An 18,675-nucleotide genomic window follows, 5' to 3' on the forward strand; every position below is an offset into this window, starting at 1 on the left:
AAAATTGTAAGAGAATTGTCTACCAGAACAACAAAGTGAGGGAGACACTCTTTCAGCGTAAGCCCACGCAGGACACACTGGAAGGCTGCACTTCCATCTGCTCCCCAAGATCAGGACCAAGAGGACTCACCATGTCATAAGTTGTGACAATCTTCTTCAGAACCTCAGGCACAATGGCCTGCAGCTCCATGGTGGGGTAGGGCTCACTAAGGTTCAGGACCACCAGGGGGGTGTTGTCCGGGCCCAGGAACCGAGGTGACACCGCAAGCATGCACTGCATGAGGTTGGCCACTGAGGAGAGGCCACACAACTCCTTGAATGACACCACTGCATTCTGCAAAACAGAAAAGAGGCCCTCAGGGGGTCATTGCGATGGCAATTCTTAGTTGTCAACCTGACCACATCTGGAATTAACTAAAATTCAAATGGCTGAGCACACTTGTGAGGGAGTTTTTCTTAATTAAATAATTTGAAGTGTAAGGACCGAATTCTTTTCATTTGTTTGTTTGTTTGTTTGTTTGTCTATTGAGACAGGGTTTCTCTATATAGCCTTGGTTGTTCTGAAACTCTGTGTACCAGGCTGGCCTCAAACTCTGAGATCCGCCTGCCTCCCAAGTGCAGGGATTCTAGCAGTGCACCACCGCATGGGTGAGGACCCACTTCTAATCCAGATCTTTGATGTGGAAAGATAAATTTTTAATTCAGATATTTTGGGGTGGGAAGATACACCTTTAATCCAGGCCACACCTTCAACTGGAAATCTATTTAAAGGGCAGTGGAGAAGGAAGCTTTCTCTCTCTTTGACGGCTTGTTCTTCCTCTCACTAGCAAATTCATTCCTTCAATGGCATTAGAGTCTACGTCTTCAGGACTCCAGTGTATGCTGAAGAACAGCTGAGTCATCCAGTCTGATGAACTGAACAATTAACTTGATTCTTTGACCTTCCACTGGTAGATAATCATTGTTATTCTAACTGAACCACAGCCTGTAAGCCATTCTAAAAATTCCATATTGCGTGTGTGCCTCTGTGTGTGTGTGTGTGTGTGTGTGTGTGTGTGTGTGTCGTAAGTATGTGCACATATACAATAGGGATTTTTCCCAGTCAGAATATGAGACAGGAGTGTGACTGTGTCCTGTGTGGACAGAACAGGTGGCTAGAATAAGCAGATCTAGAGATCTATGCTCCTAAGTAATCCATGTTCTGGAAATAATTCTGAATCTAAACATTTCATTTTTATTAATATTGCTTTAAACATGGCCATCAAGCTATGCATCATCTTGTTCAAACTTATTTTGTGACAAGGTATAGAAATAAATTATTGTGATACTAAAGTGTGCTCCCCCAAGCAGTCTGCGGTAAGTCCTGGCTTTTCTTTACAGCACACCCTGCATCTGTCACCTCAGCCTGTAGTTTCCCTTTCTACCACCCACCCCTACCTATGGCACAAGTTCCCCCAGGGCAGGCTGACATCTATTGGTTCCACCATACTCTCACAGCCAGCCTGCCTATGCAGATGGCTCTGTGGGGTTCAGGGCAGACAGCCCTAAAGGCATGATGGTTGAGTCTTAACAAGTTCCAAAGGGAATTATGTTTCATATGCACACCAATAGCCACAGACAGGGGACAATGTTGTTTATTTTGGAACTGACGGTTTGCCAAAATGCCTGTACCCTCAACAATGGAGAAACCCTTCCAGCTTCACCTATTCTGTGACCAAACGAGGACAATGGATGTCCTTACTGCAGGTAACTGTTCTTATTCCAGAAGTAGCAGCAGAACTAGAAAGGAAACATATACTGAAAGAGTTTCCTGGGATAAGAGTTACTGCTAATGCCGTTTTTATAACAGCAGCTATAGAGCAAACAAACAGGGGAGGGAAAGATGGCTCAGTGGTCAGGAGCACTGGCTGCTCTTACAGCACTGACAGGTCAGGTCACAACCATCTATCTCTAACTCCAGCTCCAGGGGATCTGACACCCTCTTCTGGGCTTTGTGGGCACCAGGCATGCATGTGGCACACAGATAAACATTCAGGTAAAACACTCATACTTATAAACTAAAAATAAATATTTTTTTAAAAAATAAACATCTTTTACCTAGCACACACTGCTAGGTCTCCTACATTACTGACCAGTCCTAGACCACAGCTGGATGTATCATCTACCCTTAATCAGGCACAGTTCCTAACTGACTGCTCTGAAACATAAATGTAGTTAGCATAAATATTTTATGTAAACAATTATCTATCCTCTAAAATCAAAAGAACAGTGGCTCATTTAAATGTTTCCAAGCACAGGATTCCATAAGAAAGATCTGGAACACATCCCTTTTACTTTAACCAATCTACTTTTTGATAGGTCATCAATTTGTGTTCAATCTAAGAAATAATAATATTTAACAATATCAGAGATTACCATGTACACTGTGTTAAAACAAACAACAACAACAACAAAAACCAAACAAATGAAAACATAGCTGTTGATTGGTCATAAGAGGAACATGGGTAAGTAGCTTATGAGTCAGCAACAAGACCAGTTTATTCTAGCATGCAATCAACAGTTCAACAACTACAGCTCTGGGAGTTTAAACGATGAGAAATGAGACTAGTAATAAACATTCTAACAACCAGTTGCAATTTACAAAGTATTAAAAATTAAATATACTATTGCAAAAATAAACACCTATAAATCACAGACATGCAAGGAGAGATCTAAACATGAACACACACCTGCATGTTTTCTCTCAGGTCTGTGGCATCCCGTATGGGGGGTTGGGCATTCTTGAACACTTCATCTACAGTTTTAATCCACAATGTTCTCAGAGAAGCATATTCCCGGGACTTCTTCCCTTTCCTCACAGAAAGGCCCCTCTTATGAGGTTTCCCTCCTCCTCTTCGGTTAGTAATGGCCACATGGACAAACAAGGAAGCATGGACGAGGACTTCTCCAGTCAAAGACTGCAGGGGAACATGGCGGTAGCCCGTCTGCAAGCATTCAAAGGGAATCGTGTACTGGCCGATAAACTCATCGCCAATGTAGTCGTCGTCCAGCACGACGAAGCGCACCATGGCCAGCTCAGGGAGGTTGACTTGAAATTCAAAGCTTTCATCAAAAATGGGCGCGTCTCCATTCTGGTTTACAGTTTTTGTCCTTTGCTCTGCACAGTCAGCAGGGATTCCATGGATTTCCACATATACATAAGGATCTACTACATCACCTTTGGCACCTGACCCTTTGGGCTTGGGAAAGTTCTGGCCACTGATAATTTTGATGTGGAGCAACTGAGGTGAAACTCCAGGGACAGAGTCCTTTGTGTTGGCACTAAAGAAGGAGACTTCTTCCCTCATGATGGCCGGCCGAAGAACATAGCCACAGTTTCCATTCTGCCGAAACCAACCAATGTTAAGATCCATCATGAGTCCTGGAGTCTGAAAGTTCATGGCTACAATCTGACACCCACATTTCCAAAAATCTTGAGGGTTCATGTTACTAGAGTCAATTCTCATTGGACTAGGAAAGACTCTGGCAAGAAAACGTTTATTGTAATTTACAAAGTCCCCGGGGTTTTCATTGGCATATTTGCTAGCGAGCACTTCATTAAATGAACACACCTCCCAGTACTTCTGCACCTGAAACGACACCTGAAATTCCTTGAACTGGACTGACTTACAGATGCTGACCAGTTCAGACAATTCTTTGCAAAGCTGAAAGCGCTTCACAGGCACTTGGTTGGGTTGTTCCACAATCTCTTTCCCCATCCTCTGAGACATTTCTGCCCCTTCATCTTCATCAGTAACATCCCCTTCTACACCAGAGCAATTTGAAGACAGCTTCTTTGCTTTAATTAGTATCTTCCCTTTCAGGACATCCGGGGATGGTAGGTAAGACTCCTCCATGTTGGGTGATGTTGTATACAGCTTGTCTCCTAAGATTTTCTTCATGTGTTGAACCATTACTTTCTGTTGTTTAATAGAACAGTGATTTTCTAAACATAAGATGAGAGGATACTCAGAAGCAAAAAACGCATACTTGTTAATAATGTCGATGACACTGCGGAAGACTATCTGAGAGGTCATGGTATGGCCTGTGTAAATCACAGGCTCGTTATCTGGCCCATCCCATACGTCCAATTCAACACTCCTGCAACCCATTTTAAGTGCGCGAATATAGCCTGTGATGTCAGAGGGGCCCCGGAACTGGTCCTCTATCAAGTATGTATTGTGAGAGGAGTTTATAAAGTAATGAGATAGGGGCTGCTTCATGTCCTGACAGACCTTCTTATGCTCTGGATCAAATATGTAACAATCAGGGGACATCAGGTAATTAGTGAACCCGTCTATGGAGAGCCAGCCCTTCTCCTGACCTTCTTTGGATGGCTCATATTTGTGAATAATCTCAAGGCTTATCTCCTCATTTATATGTGCTACACCCTGTTCTGCCTCCAGAAACATCATAAGGTCCTTGGTATCAAGGAATTCTTTATTGCTTGAAAACTGAACTAAAAGGAAGTAAATTTCAGGTCTAGTACAAAGTTCATGAAAAACCTCAATAAATTCTTCTTTTGTGACTTCAGTACCAGCTTTGTCCTTTGATTTATGCAATTCTTTGAACTTAAGCTCAATTTTGCTTGTTTTTAAACCAGGATTGAGGTTTCTGATACACTGCACAGCATTACACAGAGTTATATGTCCAAGATCATCTACATCAATTTCACTAAACATTTGTGAAACCCAAGAAGTCCTCATGTTGTCTTGACTACTTTCTAACATATCGAGTGTATGTTTCCCATAAGAAATCAAGTATCGGAGTCCTGTTACCCAGATGTTCGCAACATCTGCAGAATTGGCAACCAAATCAAGTGACTCGTAATTCTCTCCATATATGACTGAAAACGCACAATCTTCAGATATCTGCTCAGAAATACCATTGCTGCGGAATATATCTGTGTTTTTTCCTGTTCTAACTTCCTTGATAGATTTGATATCAATCTTGGCTTTCTCAGAGTCCTTCTTAGATGGCTCCCACCTCAGGCTTTGCATGTCGGCATCCAGCAAAAAATAGCGATGATAAATCCTGGAGTTTGAGCGAACCTTCTTGAGTTCAGAGCCCTCAACCATTGAGTTGATACAGTCACTGGCACTGCTGATCTTCTTCTCTGTCGGCATGCTGCTGAATGACACCGTTTTCTTCCGCTCTCTTTTCTGCTTCGTACCATCCTGGAGGGAAGAAAAGTGTGTTAGGATAACACAGACATGGGTATTCATGCTCAGACAAGGAATTAAATTTTAATTCCATGAAAAATGTATACTATGATTTTCTAATCTGGCTCTTTGAATGAATGACAGCTGTGCATATTTAAAAGTTTGTAAGAGGCCTTAGAGACTCAGCCTAATGTCACTAGGCCAGAAAGTATTGCTTAATAACTGTACTCATACTTGAAAAGGCATCTCAGTCAGAGAGAACAGAGGCTTGTTCATAGGTCTGGATACACAATTTTCAGGAACTATAGAACTCCTTTGCTCACAAACTACCAAGACTCCCAAGGCATCAAGAGAAGAACATTAAGTCAACACAGTACCCATCTGCGTGTGGGGCCTTTGTAACCACACCACTCATGTACCTGCGCAGATACAGATCTCATAGCAGTGTTTCCTATGGGCTTAGCATTACACGCCTCAAAATCACCTAGGTCACTTGGTTGAAGCAGATTTCTGAGTCTATGAAATTAAATCTCTAGGGTTGGTGGCAGAGATCTGTATTCAGGCAGCATCCCACATGCTGTGTGCAGAGACTACAGTCGGAAAGAGCTTTTCTAGACATTTGAGTTTGATAGTATGTTTTAAGTATTTTATTTCTCAATGCTATACATGACTAGGCTAGATATGGTTAACCATGAGCCCATAAAGTGTATGTTAAATGGATAGACGCGAATCCCTGGCTCTTTACAGCATAACAGTATGCTAGTCACAGTCCTGCGAAGCTCAGGTAGACACAGATTACTGCTAGTCATGCTGGGCTTGAAAGGAGTTACAGGTTACAGCTGGAGTATCTACGCTGGAGTTATTAAAGCCTGTTGCTGTGCATCTTCATGCTGTTGCTCAGGAACCTCCAATATAAACATGGGTTACAGTGCTACCCAAGTAAAGTTTCAGGGAGCACCTATTTCTAAAAGAGTCTGCATCTCCCACTTTCCTGCAAATCCAACATACTCACATGTAAGAGCTGACACACATTCACTCGTGTGTGTCAAACTTTTCCTACACAGATGCCTTTATTTGAGAGGAGAAATAGCTGAAGTGTCTGCAATTATCTTTGGTGATCTGAGCTTAAAAGACAGCAGTGCTTCTCAAGAAGTGTATGACATCTGTGACACATTTCTAGCATCTTACTGTATTCACAAATAATAACAAAATAAATAAATAATAAAAGACAGACTAGGAATGGGGATATGGGACTATATAACCTCATTATTGAAAAGGAAAAAAATGTAACCATGTAAGCACATTCAAAGACAATTCTGCTTTTCCTGCTCTGCACAGAATCTAGGCAAAAAAAAAACTCCATATTTTCAAAAGCCATTATTATTCTATCTATATCTGAAATTTAAAACCATTGTTATCTTTTTATTATCTATACTTCAAAAGCAATTTACAGAGGGTAACTAAACTTGATCTTTAAATCATATATGTATCATTTTCCTCAAAGTTACAAAATAAAACATAAAGCCATCAGGCATTGTATTTTGTTCTAACTATATCATCAGAATGATAAACTACAGAAGAGGTAAAAGCTGTGGTAATTGCATCTGTAAGATTTATTTTATCTTAGTCATTCCAATCCCTAAAGCATAGGTTGTTATTGTTTTTTTGGTGAGTTGGCATGAAATCAAATATGTAGTCAGCCATGAAGCAAATGTACAAATTTCCTATCTGTCAGAACAAAATACATATCTTTGCCTCTAAAAAGACACATTTTGCTTTATTAAGGGCAACATGCTAATTTAGTAATGGAATTTCATAATCTGTAAATTACACCTCCAAAGTGTTACTGGTAAAATGAAGTCACAGAGATGAATGGAGGTGTTTACCCACTGATCCATTAAATAGATACGGTATTTCCTCAGCATTTTCCATCTTTTATTCTATTTTTACACTGATTAATAATTTACTGCTACAAATTCTAATTTGCTAAAAAGACACATTTCACATTCATGATTTTCTTAATTATCAGAAAAGAGAGGACTCAACAGCAATGCTCCTCGACAGAATGCACAGAACATATGATGCATGTATCCACACCAGTATATGTGGAACAGGCAGGAGCTTCAACACTGTACAGTGGCATTACAAACCAGGCCAGGCTCTGACTGGAGACCTCCAGTCACTGACTATACTGACACACACTCATGGTGCTCACCCAGACATAGCCTCTTCACCAGTCTCCCCTCCCTATCTGCCTTAGTCAAAGCCGTAACAACACCTGAATGAAAATATTGTTTCTCCTTTCACACTAGCAAACACAGCCATTAGGAGCCACAAAAAGACGCCCTTGCTTACAAACTGTTCCAGCTGGTTCTTAACTGTACTCCCCCCCCCCAGGAGCTTGTGTGGGGGGAAGCCTTGGGGAGGTGACCCTACAGAAGGACCATTCCATTCACAGACTCAGAACTACTTGGAACACAGAGGTATTGAGAACTTTCCAAGGTGGAGCCTAGTTAGAGGAGGTAGGTCATTGAAAGCATGCCCTTGAGCTGGGCTTGTTGGCCCAAGTATTTACTCCCTGTATTCGGGGGTGGGGGCAGAAGCAGCTGGATCTACTTGAGGTCCAGGCCAATCTGGTTTACAAAGGCAGTTCCAGGACAGCCAGAGAAACACTGAAAACCCTGTCTCAAAAAACAAAAACAAAATTAGAAAACAGGAAGGAAGGAAGGAAGGAAGGAAGGGAGGAAGGGAGGGAGGAAGGAAGGAAGCCCTTGAAGGGTGTATCTTGTCCCTGCTCCTCCCTACTCTTTGCTTCCTGACTGCCATGAGGCGAGTGCTTCACATGCTCCCAGCCACCTTACAGAAGGCTCAGAAAAATGAAGACAACTGTACTGAAGCCTCTTAAACTATTATCCAAGGTAAATAATTCCGCTTTTTAAATTGTTTGGCTAAGCTGCTTGGTCAATAAGGAGGAGAACAGGTGTGAACTTGATTTATGTATCATTGGTTGTACCAGATTTCCTGGAGGGCAGAGACGGGTGGACATGATGCCAAGACCAAAGGAAGGGGAAGACAGCTGGGCCTGAGCAGGAGAGAAGGAGGACTAGGCTGAGATGGCCGGAGACCAGCTCTCAAACCACCTAACTCCCCGATTCTACCCTTCCCTGCTTATTTCCACTTGGCCTTAACTTTTTAACTCAACCGTAATTAGCACTGCCTAGGCTAAAACAGCTGACCACTAGCAGAGTGGGAATCAACTCTGTGTGTTTCTTAATTCATGTTGGGTTAAACTGAATATTGAAAAGAACTCAAACTATATGTGCCACACATACAGGTTTTTATTTTACTTTTTAGATTTTAACTACAAAACTAAGTGGATCTGGCATGCATTAAGCATCTAAAGTCACAGAAGAAGAATCTAACCTCCTGCAATGTCTCAAATAGTTTGAAGAATATTAAAACACACTCCTCAGAGTTAGTTGAAACCAGCACTCATCACCTAAGCCTCTGTAATGGAGAAAATGACAACATGAAAACTTTGTCTGATGAGGCATCCCTGCTGCTCCAGAGCATTTACTAACAGCAAGGCAATGAGCACACAAAAATGCCTGGATTGGGGGAGAAATGGTTTCCTCAAGAGTTTACCTCCCTCACAACTTGGAAAATTTGTAGTTCTTTATAAAGAACCATAAAAATGCTTAAAGATTCCTTTAGACGACACCCACAGCCATCCCCCACTGCACCTGTGTCCACCAAAGCCTTGGCTCTGGCTGCCCCTGGAGAGGTGAGTGACTGGGTTCATGGCTAGAGGGCCCAGCTCTCTGGATCCTAGTCCCACAGGCACATCCTGAGCCCCACTGTCCAGCCAACTAGACCCCAGGAACCTGAAGCAGCCTCCCCACAATGCAGTCATTCCCACTGCATCTACAACCATGGGATCCTTGGCTGTGAATACACCTGGAGAGAAGCCCCCAGACCCACATCAGCAACTACCAGAAGCACGGCCCCACCTGCACCCCTCGGAGGAAGAGACAGGTAGGCACCAATACAAGAACACATTCAACAACCTAAAGAGCAACATGGCAACACATGAACCTGGTGGTCCTACAAAAGGAAGACCTGAATATTCTAACCCAGAAGAAGCAGAAGAAAACGTCCTTATATATAACTTTATGAAGACAACAGAAGCCCTTAAAGAGGAAATAAAAAATTTCCTTGAAGAAATGGAGGAAAAGACAAACAAAAAAAATTGTAAGAAATCAACAAATCCCTGAAAGAAAGCCAAGAAAATCAAGAAAAAACAGATAAACCAAACAGTTTAAACAGTTCAAGACTTGAAAATTGAAATAGAGGTAATAAAGAAAATGAAAGCTGAGAGAATTCTGGAAATGAAAAATCTTGGTAAATGCAAACTACAGATGCAAGCATAACCAACAGAATAAAAGAGATGGAAGAGAGAATCTCAGGAGCTGAAGACACGGCAGAGAAAACAGATTCATCAGTCAAAGAAATGTTCCATTAAATAAATCCTTAACACAAAACATCCAGGAAATCTGGGATATCATGAAAAGACCAAACCTAAAAATTATAGGGATAGAAGAAGGAGAAGAACTCCAGCTCAAAGCACAGAAAACATATTCAACAAAATCATAGAAGAAAACTTTCCCAACCATGCCTATGAAGGTACAAGAAGCTTACAGAACACCAAATAGACGGAACAAAAGAAAAAGTTCTCTTGCCATATAATCATAAAAACACTACACATACATAAACATACAGAATAAAGAAATAATATTAATATAAAGGGAAAAAGTCAAGTAACATATAAAGGTAAACCTATCAGAATTACACCCAACTTTTCAATGGAAACTTTCAAAGCCAGAAGATCCTGGACAGATGTGCTGCAGATACTAAGGGACCAAAGATGCAAGGCTAGAATACTACACCGAGAAAAGCTTTCAATCACCATTGACAGAGAAAACAAGATATTCCATGACAAAACCAGATCTAAACAATACCTATCCACAAATTCAACCTCACAAAAAGTACTAGAAGAAAAACTCCGACCCAAAGAAGCTAACTGTACCCACGAAAACACAGGCAACAGATAACCTCACAACTCACACCAGCAAACGCCAAAAAAGAGAAACACACAAACATCACCACTGAAAAATAACAGGAATTAGCAATCATTGGTCATTAATATCTCTTAATATCAATGGACTCAATTTATCTATAAAAGGCAGTTAAAAGAAAAGATGTGAAAAAAGAATTCATCCTTCTGCTGCATACAAGAAACACACCTCAACCTCAAAGACAGACGTCACCTCAGAGTAAAGGGTTGGGAAGAGACTTTTCAATCAAATGGACCTAAGAAACAAGCAGGTGTAGCTATCCTAATATCTAACAAAATAGATTTCAAACTAAAATCAATCAGAAGAGATGAAGAGGGATACTTCATATTCACCACAGGAAAAATTCATCAAGATGATGTCTCAATTCTGAACATCTATGCCCGAAATACAAGAGCACCACATATATAAAAGAACCATTACTAAAACTTAAATCGCACATCAAATCCCACACACTAATAGTAGATGTCATTGTTTTTTTTTTGTTTGGTTTGGTTTTTTTTTTTTAACCTCTGAGTAGGACTCCATTGTGTAAATGTACCACATTTGCTTTATCCATTTAGTTGAGGGGCATCTAGGTTGTTTCTAGGTTATGTCTGCATCCTTTGGGCATATGCCCAAGAGTCGTATTGCTGGGTCTTGAGGTACGTTGATTCCAAATTTTCCGAGAAACCACCAAAGTGGCTGTACAAGTTTGCACTCCCATCTGCAATTGATGAATGTTCCCCTTACTCTGCATCCTCTCCTGCATAAGCTATCATTGGTGTTTTTGAGAGTAACCATTCTGACAGGTATAAGATGGTATCTCAGAGTCACTTTGATTTGCTAAGATAGGCAAACCCTTATCCAAACTAACCAAAACGGAGAGAGAGAACATCCAAATTAACAAAATAATAAATGAAAAGGGAGACAAAACAACAAACACTAAGGAAACCCAAAGAATCATTAGGTCATACATTGAAAATCTATACTCTTCAAAATTGGAAAATCTAAAAGAAATGGACAATTTTCTGGATAGGTACCAAAATTAAGTCAAAGCTAGATAAACAATTTAAATAGACTTATAAACCCTAAGGAAATAGAAGAAGTCATCAAAAGACTCCCAACCAAAAAAAAAAAAAAAAAAAAAAAAAAAAGCCCAGGGTAGAATGGTTTAAGCACAGAATTCTACCAGAACTTCAAAGATGAGCAAATACCTATACTTCTCAAATTGTTTCACATAATACAAACAGAAAGAACACTGCCTAACTCTTTTTACAGGGCTACAGCTACCCTGAAACCCAAACTACACAGGCTCAATTAAGAAAGAGAATTACAAATCAATTTCCCTCATGAACATTGATGCAAAAATACTCAATAAAATATTGGCAAACCAAATCCAAGAACACATAAAAAAAAATCATCCACCATGATCAAGTTGGCTTCATCCCAGAAATGCAGGAATGGTTCAACATACGAAAATCTATCAATGTAATCCATCATAAAAATAAACTGAAAAAAATATGATCATCTCATTAGATGCTTAAAAGCCTTTGACAAAATCCAATACCCCTTGGTGCGGGAGAATTGTTTGTATTCTGTCAGTCACATTTTTAAAAAATGCTGATTGGCCAGGCAGGAAGTGTAGGTGGGAAAACCAGACAGGAAGAAGAGGTGGAGCAAAGAGAACGGGAGTATTCTGGGAAGCAGGAAGCTCCCTCTGCCATTCCTGCCCAGATCACCAAAGAAGCAACATGTGAGCTGACAGCTGAAAAAGGTACCAAGCCATATGGCTAACGTAGATAAGGATAATGGGGTGATATATGGTATATGAGCTAATAAGTAGACTGGGCTATTGGGCCAATCAGTTTATAACCTAATGTAGACTATGTGTGATTTTCTTTGGGACTTGCTGGTTGTGGGGTACTGGGTGGGACAGAAACCCCAACTAGGCAGCCCCTCATGTTACAACCCCTCCCTGATAAAGGTCCTGGAGAGATCAAGGATACAAGGAACATTCCTAAACATAATAAAGGCAATATACAGCATGTCGGCAACCAATATCAAATTAGCAATTTTGTGCCAAGAATGACTTTACAGAAAGCAATAAATTACCAAGAGGCTGTAAAAAGTCTGTACCACAGCAAATCTCAGGAAAAAAAACAGAAATTTTTATAGAATTCACATAGAGTATTACAAGTGGAAAGAACCACATTGTGGAGAGTGGAAAACATGCATTTCCTGAAAAAAAAAAAAAAAACAGACTGCTTTAGTTAGGAGAAAGCTGTCACCAAAAGAAGGCCAGCTGTGATATTTAAGCAGCAGCCATTTTATAATGGGCAAGAGTTCATGAAGTCTCATCCTGTGACGAGTTAGCAAAAAGGTGGGCCTCATATCTCCTGCTTGAAACCATGTGGTGAGCACTGACGCAGCTGCTCCTGGAGAAGAGCCCAGCCTGTGCACATAGGCTCGAGCATGGGCACACAGGCAGCGTGGCATTTCCTGCTGTACTTTCCCTACCTTTCAAAGTGATTTGTTACATAACATTGATTACATACATACTCCTTAATGAACACCATGCAAAAATCCTGCACTACTACCCAGGATCGTATCCCAACAAAGGAGTGAATAAGTCTAAGTAGTGAGGGGATGTACAGACAAGGGAATCTCAGAATGGCGAGAGGGTAAAGCATGGTTTGTTTGGGATGAAGCTGTTTCATTTGAATTAGAAGTAGCACAGAAGAAAGGAGCAGAATATGTACGTTTATTAGGGAAGTCTGGATTAGCTGAAAACAATATTAAAGAAATTCTGTTTTTCTAATAAAGCAAAACAAAAACAACTGACGAGAAAGAACTTAAAGTTCATCAAACTAGCACAGCTCAAGAATAATAATTCTAAATTGGAAGACGCAGCCATGCCAGGCCTAGCAGCTTACCTTGCAGAGTGTTCCAACACATCTTTAAACCTGTGGTGTAGATGCTAGGATAAGGGAGGGGGAAAAGAAGAGCTGGGGCAAACAGTCTCTCTCAAGGTCACTTCATCAACCAGATGAAGTGAAGACACACAGGACAGTTTGAGCAAAGGCTAAGTGTACTCAAAAGCTGGCACTGGCTCGTGTGTCAGAAAGTTACATGGCCCTGAGAGTGAGAGACCTTGGAACACTCAACCCTAAAAGGGATGTCTTCCTCAAATCCCTCCCTTCAGAGCACAAGGAAACGCACAGAAGAGGAGGCAGAAAAAGTGTAAAGGCCAAAAAGGATGAAGGATACCAAGAAAACAAAATCCTCTAAATCAACAGGATTGAAGCTCATAAGAACACGGAGACTGAGGCAGCACGCCCAGCCCTGCACAGGGCTGCACCAGGTCCTCTGCTTACAGTTTAGAGTTTCAATAGAATCCCCAAGAGTGAAATGAGCCCGTCTCTGATTCTTGCACCTTCTTGTAGACTCTCTCCCTTGCTTCTTTTTGTCCAATTCTGATGTGTTAGTGTTTTTGCTTTATCTTTATCTTACGATATTATATTATATTACATTACATTATAATTCCTTAGGAAACTGTGGGGGAATTGGCAGTAATAGGAGGGAGACCATAAGCAGGGAATATTACATGAGACAAAACAGCTATTTTCAATAAAAGGAAAAGAAACACACACAAAAAAAATTCAGTGAGAAAGATGGACCATGAACGGCACTGGACAAGACCTCCAAAAAAAATATGACATGTTGAGAAATGGTTCAAGGGAAATGCTACTTCAAAAAACTCAAAAATCATCTGAGACGATTCCGTTGATAAGCTAATAAGCAGACTGAGCACTGAGAAGGAATGAATCAGTGAACTCAAGAACAAGTAAGTAAAACTACTCAAATGAAAATATGAAAAGAAAAGAGGAAAAAAGTTAACAAAACACAAATAATGCCAGTGCATCTAAGAGATGCTGTCTACCATGTGAAAGTGAAGCCAAGACAAGAGAGGGGAAAGAGACTGAACCAAAATATCTGAAGAGTTGCTGTCCTAGAACTCTGTAAATTAGAACAAGCAGAATCAAACACACATCTAAATACATCAGAACCAAATTATTGAAAATCTAATAGGAGAAAGGATTTAAGACAAGAGAAGAAAATTACACACAGAGAAGCACAAATATAGTTCCTATCGATTAGAGATGATCTTTATAGCAAGCCACACATTGTCCACTCACAAATTATGATAGTTTTATGGGAACAATTATTTCTTTTCGAGTGCTCTGTGTTTTCAAAGACAAGCGTGTCCCCAGCAGATGTCAGCCTCTGAGGAGTCCCAGTTTAAGTAGATCCTAAAGGATGAAACCACCCCCTGCATCTACGAGGGTTAGGACCATGCACTACTAGTAAATGATTTACAGGGCGAAGGAAAGAATTACCACGCTCTAGGAGAGCATGCCAACCTTATTAAACACTGGAGCAAAGGCAAAGATGTTTTATAGAACTGTTCAGAAAATGTAGCAGTATCAAAAACAAAGGAGAAAGAAAAAAGAGGTAATAGCTTGAAGAAAACCATAAATATATAAACTAGAGATATAAACGGCATTTTATTAAAAATAACAAAACCAATCACAGGAAAAAAAATCTAATAACTGAGAAATGTTTTCCTGGCATGACCTAGTCAACAGTTTTTAGTCTCTAGTTTAGCAATCACCCACAGGGATACTGTGGGCCAGTGTTACATGATTAGCTGTGCCTCAGTTTCCCCAAAAGTACAACAGACCTCAAAGAAATATCCATCCCTCCTGAGTTATGTAAAGCAGATACTGTATAGAGCATTTAGGGTAAAATTAGTTCATACTTGGGGGAGCTTTAAGTACTGCCTAGAATTTTGCACAGTCAACATTACTAGATCCTATGAAATATATTTTAGGCTGAAGTGAGTTCTTCATAAGAGAAAAGCAAAACAAAGTGCCACTGTAAATCCATAAGGGTAACAGTCTAACCACTCAGCTTTGTACATGCCTTCCTCTGGCTCCTGTGGAAGGCAGCTACTGGAGGCAACCACACAGCCTGTGGGCATGGCAGCCAGAGGCCCTCTCAAAACAATACTTCCAAAGGCAGCATATCTACACCTCATTCCAGGGGACAAATAAATAAACCATTTCTCAGAGTCTTCTGTTAGTTTCACCAATTTAATTACTGAGCCCATACTAGTCCATTTAATTTACTCTCAACAATTTAATTTCTATATAAATGACCACATATAAAATGCATTATGTGAAGCAAAGGTCATCATAAAACTTCGATGACCTCACTCCACTCAGAGCAGTTTGCGACTAGACTCTTCAGGTGATTTCTTCTATTTCACCTTCACGACAATTCTTGAACCTACAGTGCTCAACTCTAAGGAAGAAAATCCCCTATTTCTGTGAAATGGCACTTTCATGGTCAGGTTAAAGCATCCACGTAATTTGCTGTGACAGGTCACACTCCCTTAAAACAGTGAGGTCTATAATTATGAAACCAGAGGCAATAAATGCAATAGTGTTTTCATGACAAATAGTGTTTTAGTGACACATTCATCAATGCTGAGACAGTTATTCAAAGTAAATTTACAAAACCATGACTTACATATGTATCTAATGTAAGCTGCAATAAAGTTCACTGAAAAACTTAATAATAATATCTCAGGGATCCTATAAATTAGACTTTATAGCCCAGGAGGAAAAAACTGATACTAAGACATTTTAATTTATGACCTATAATAATGGTACTTAAACAGCCCTGATTTGATGTGGAAACTGTCAGTGTTTCTCATAGGTGGTAATTTTTTTTTATTGCTTTTGTTTGTTTGTTTTGAGACAGGGTTTCTCTGTGTAGCCTTGGCAGTCCTGGAACTTGAACTGTAAACCAGGCTGGCCTTGAACTCAGAGATTCGTCTGCCTCTGCCTCTTGAATGCTGAGATTAAAGGTGTGTGCCACCACACCCAGCTGGTAATTTCAGATACAGCACATTACAAAGGCTGCTGATTTACATACAGCAGAGACAGTGAAAGATATGATAGTGTAACTAATGGCTGAAAACTTTCCAGTAAATTGCATTTAATTTGAAAAGGTACACAACATGATCACATGTGGCCGCTTAGTGCCATGCATGGCCAGTTCTAAGAATACTGTATCCAGCACTAGTATTTCTCTCCTAAACTGAGCTGGCTTTCCATTATTTCAAGGATAATGTAGAAGGAATATCTAGTCTTCTCCTCTTTTACATCCTAAATATTGCATTTCTCAGGGTGGAGGAAAATGCAATAGCAAATGGTAGTTAAGAGGGAAAGCGCATGCCATGGACCAGATTAAACACAATGACTGAAGAGACACTCTTCCCATCAGGAACTTTAATAAGTCTACAGCATTTTTAAAAATTAAATCTTAAGGAAATATAACTATGATGGTTTGAATAAGAATGGACCAATAGGCTCATAGATTTGAATGCCTGGTATGAGTTGATGGAACTGTTTTAGAAGGATAAGGAGGTGTAACCTTGTTGGAAGAGGTGTGTCAATGGGGATGGGATCTAAGATCTCAAAAGCCCAAGCCAGGCCCAGGGTCACTTTCTCTGCCTCCTGCTTGTGGATCAGATATAAAGCTCTCAGCTACTGCTTCAGTGACATGCCCCTGCCATGATGCTCATGAACTCACCTCTGAAACTGTAAGCAAGCCCCCAATCAAATTATCAAATGTGTTCTTTAGTATGCTGCTTTGGCTATGGTGTCCTTTCACAGCAACAGAACAGTAACTAAGGCACTGCCCCAAAATTATACTATGAATTCATATGATTATTCAATTTTTTCTAGATTGTAAAAAAAAAACCTTTTACAGTCCTTTAAAATCAAATTTTTAACATACATATGAAATTTCTGTGTGAGTAAAGGTAACAGAAAGAATAAGAAAAGCCACAAAATAATGAATCCTATGGAAGGAAAACTCAGCTCTCTATAAAATATTCTTTTAAGTTTCAAAGCATTCATGAGTCTGCACTAGCCCAGGTCTCAGTGTTGTTATCTCTTCTCTGGACCACACAGTGTCTGTCATCTCAGCTCTGGGGTTTACATTTCATGACAGTCTTATTTGGGGCTCTGATCGTTTTATGTGGGTTAGTCTTATCTCAAGTACAAAGTAAATTTTTAAAGGGAACAAGCCTTGTCTTGCATTCTAGACTGCCCTAGCTAGAGACTCATGGATGCTCTGAAGCAGTAACGTTAGAACGCTAAAGAAGGGAGGGGTGGAGTCTTATGGGAAGATGCTTTTAAAAGGTAGACTCAGAAAACTGAAAAGGAAGACAGCAGAACAGAGCAGCAGAGAATGAGGCAACTTAGCCAGAAGGCTGCAAGCACAAGAGTCATGTCTGATGAGCCAAGAGCTGCTGTCACATAGGACAGAGTGGCCTGTAGCTCTGGAAGAAACAGGTCAGAAATGATTAGGGCCCCCAACCCTGCAGGCCAACTCCCAATGTGGAGCTGTAAATACTGCAGCCCACTACTTGCCCTGTTGGGAGACAGGAGAATGATGTGTGATTCCCCTTTGTATGCTGTGAATATCATTGGCTAATAAAGGAACAGCTTTGGGCCTATAGCAGAACTATAGGGGAAAACAGTTAGGTGTGGGGGGGGGGGGAGTAAACAGAACACTAGAAGAAAGGAGGCGGAGTCAGAGAGAAGCCATGGAGCAGCCACCAGAGACAGATGTGCTAAAACTTTGCTGGTAAGTCAAGCTTCATGGTGATGCACAGATTAATGGAGATGGGTTAAATTAAGATGTACGAGTTAGAATAAGAAGATAGAACTAATGGGCCAAGCAGTGATTTAGATAATACAGTTTCTATGTGATTATTTCTGTTCTGAGTGGCCGGGACGAATAAGTGACCTCCTACAACAGGAGAGCACAGGGCAATGGTGTTCCCTGCATTCTACAAGCTCAGCAGTCATGCTTGATGAAGCACGGGTGGTCAGCACCTAGAGCAGGATGGTGTGCGAGTGCAGCAGCCTGGAGCTCTGGCAGAAACTTGTCATCCTAAGTCTGTCAGATGGCCCCCAGCATAGAGCTGCTATTGTTGCCCGCAGGGAGAAGAAGACCACAGGGTAGTGGAGCTGCTACAAGCACTAAGGTGGAGCCAGGTGAGCCTAATGGTGTCAGACATGGAGGGCAGGGAGGTGTGTGGCAGGCAGGAGCTCACAGGAAATTGCCAGACCTGCTGCCTAGCTGAGACATCACCCTGACTCTGGGCAACAGCAGGATATCTGAGACAAATGAGTCTCAGTAATGGTCCAGTAATGGCGCTTCAGACCAACTACTCATTGCAATGAGTATTTGCATGTAAAGCTGTTTGGACAACAATATAT

At 40.8% G+C, this 18,675-nt stretch overlaps 1 protein-coding gene across 2 annotated transcripts in view; it reads right to left on the bottom strand.

Moving 5' to 3' along the window:
* The window catches only part of Plcl2 (phospholipase C like 2), a 168,190-nt gene that overhangs the window by 55,827 nt on the left and 93,688 nt on the right, over positions 1-18,675 (bottom strand). For both annotated transcript variants that reach the window (XM_048454466.3, XM_085679360.2), the window contains exons 2-3: positions 2,730-5,216; positions 131-334 (exon numbers count right to left, since the gene is read on the bottom strand). In XM_048454466.3, coding sequence (XP_048310423.2) covers positions 131-334; positions 2,730-5,216 — 2,691 coding nt within the window. The remainder of the gene's footprint in view (positions 1-130; positions 335-2,729; positions 5,217-18,675) is intronic.

The sequence above is a fragment of the Myodes glareolus genome, chromosome 18, assembly GCF_982192425.1.
Source record: "Myodes glareolus chromosome 18, mMyoGla1.1, whole genome shotgun sequence".
Lineage (NCBI taxonomy): Eukaryota > Metazoa > Chordata > Mammalia > Rodentia > Cricetidae > Myodes > Myodes glareolus.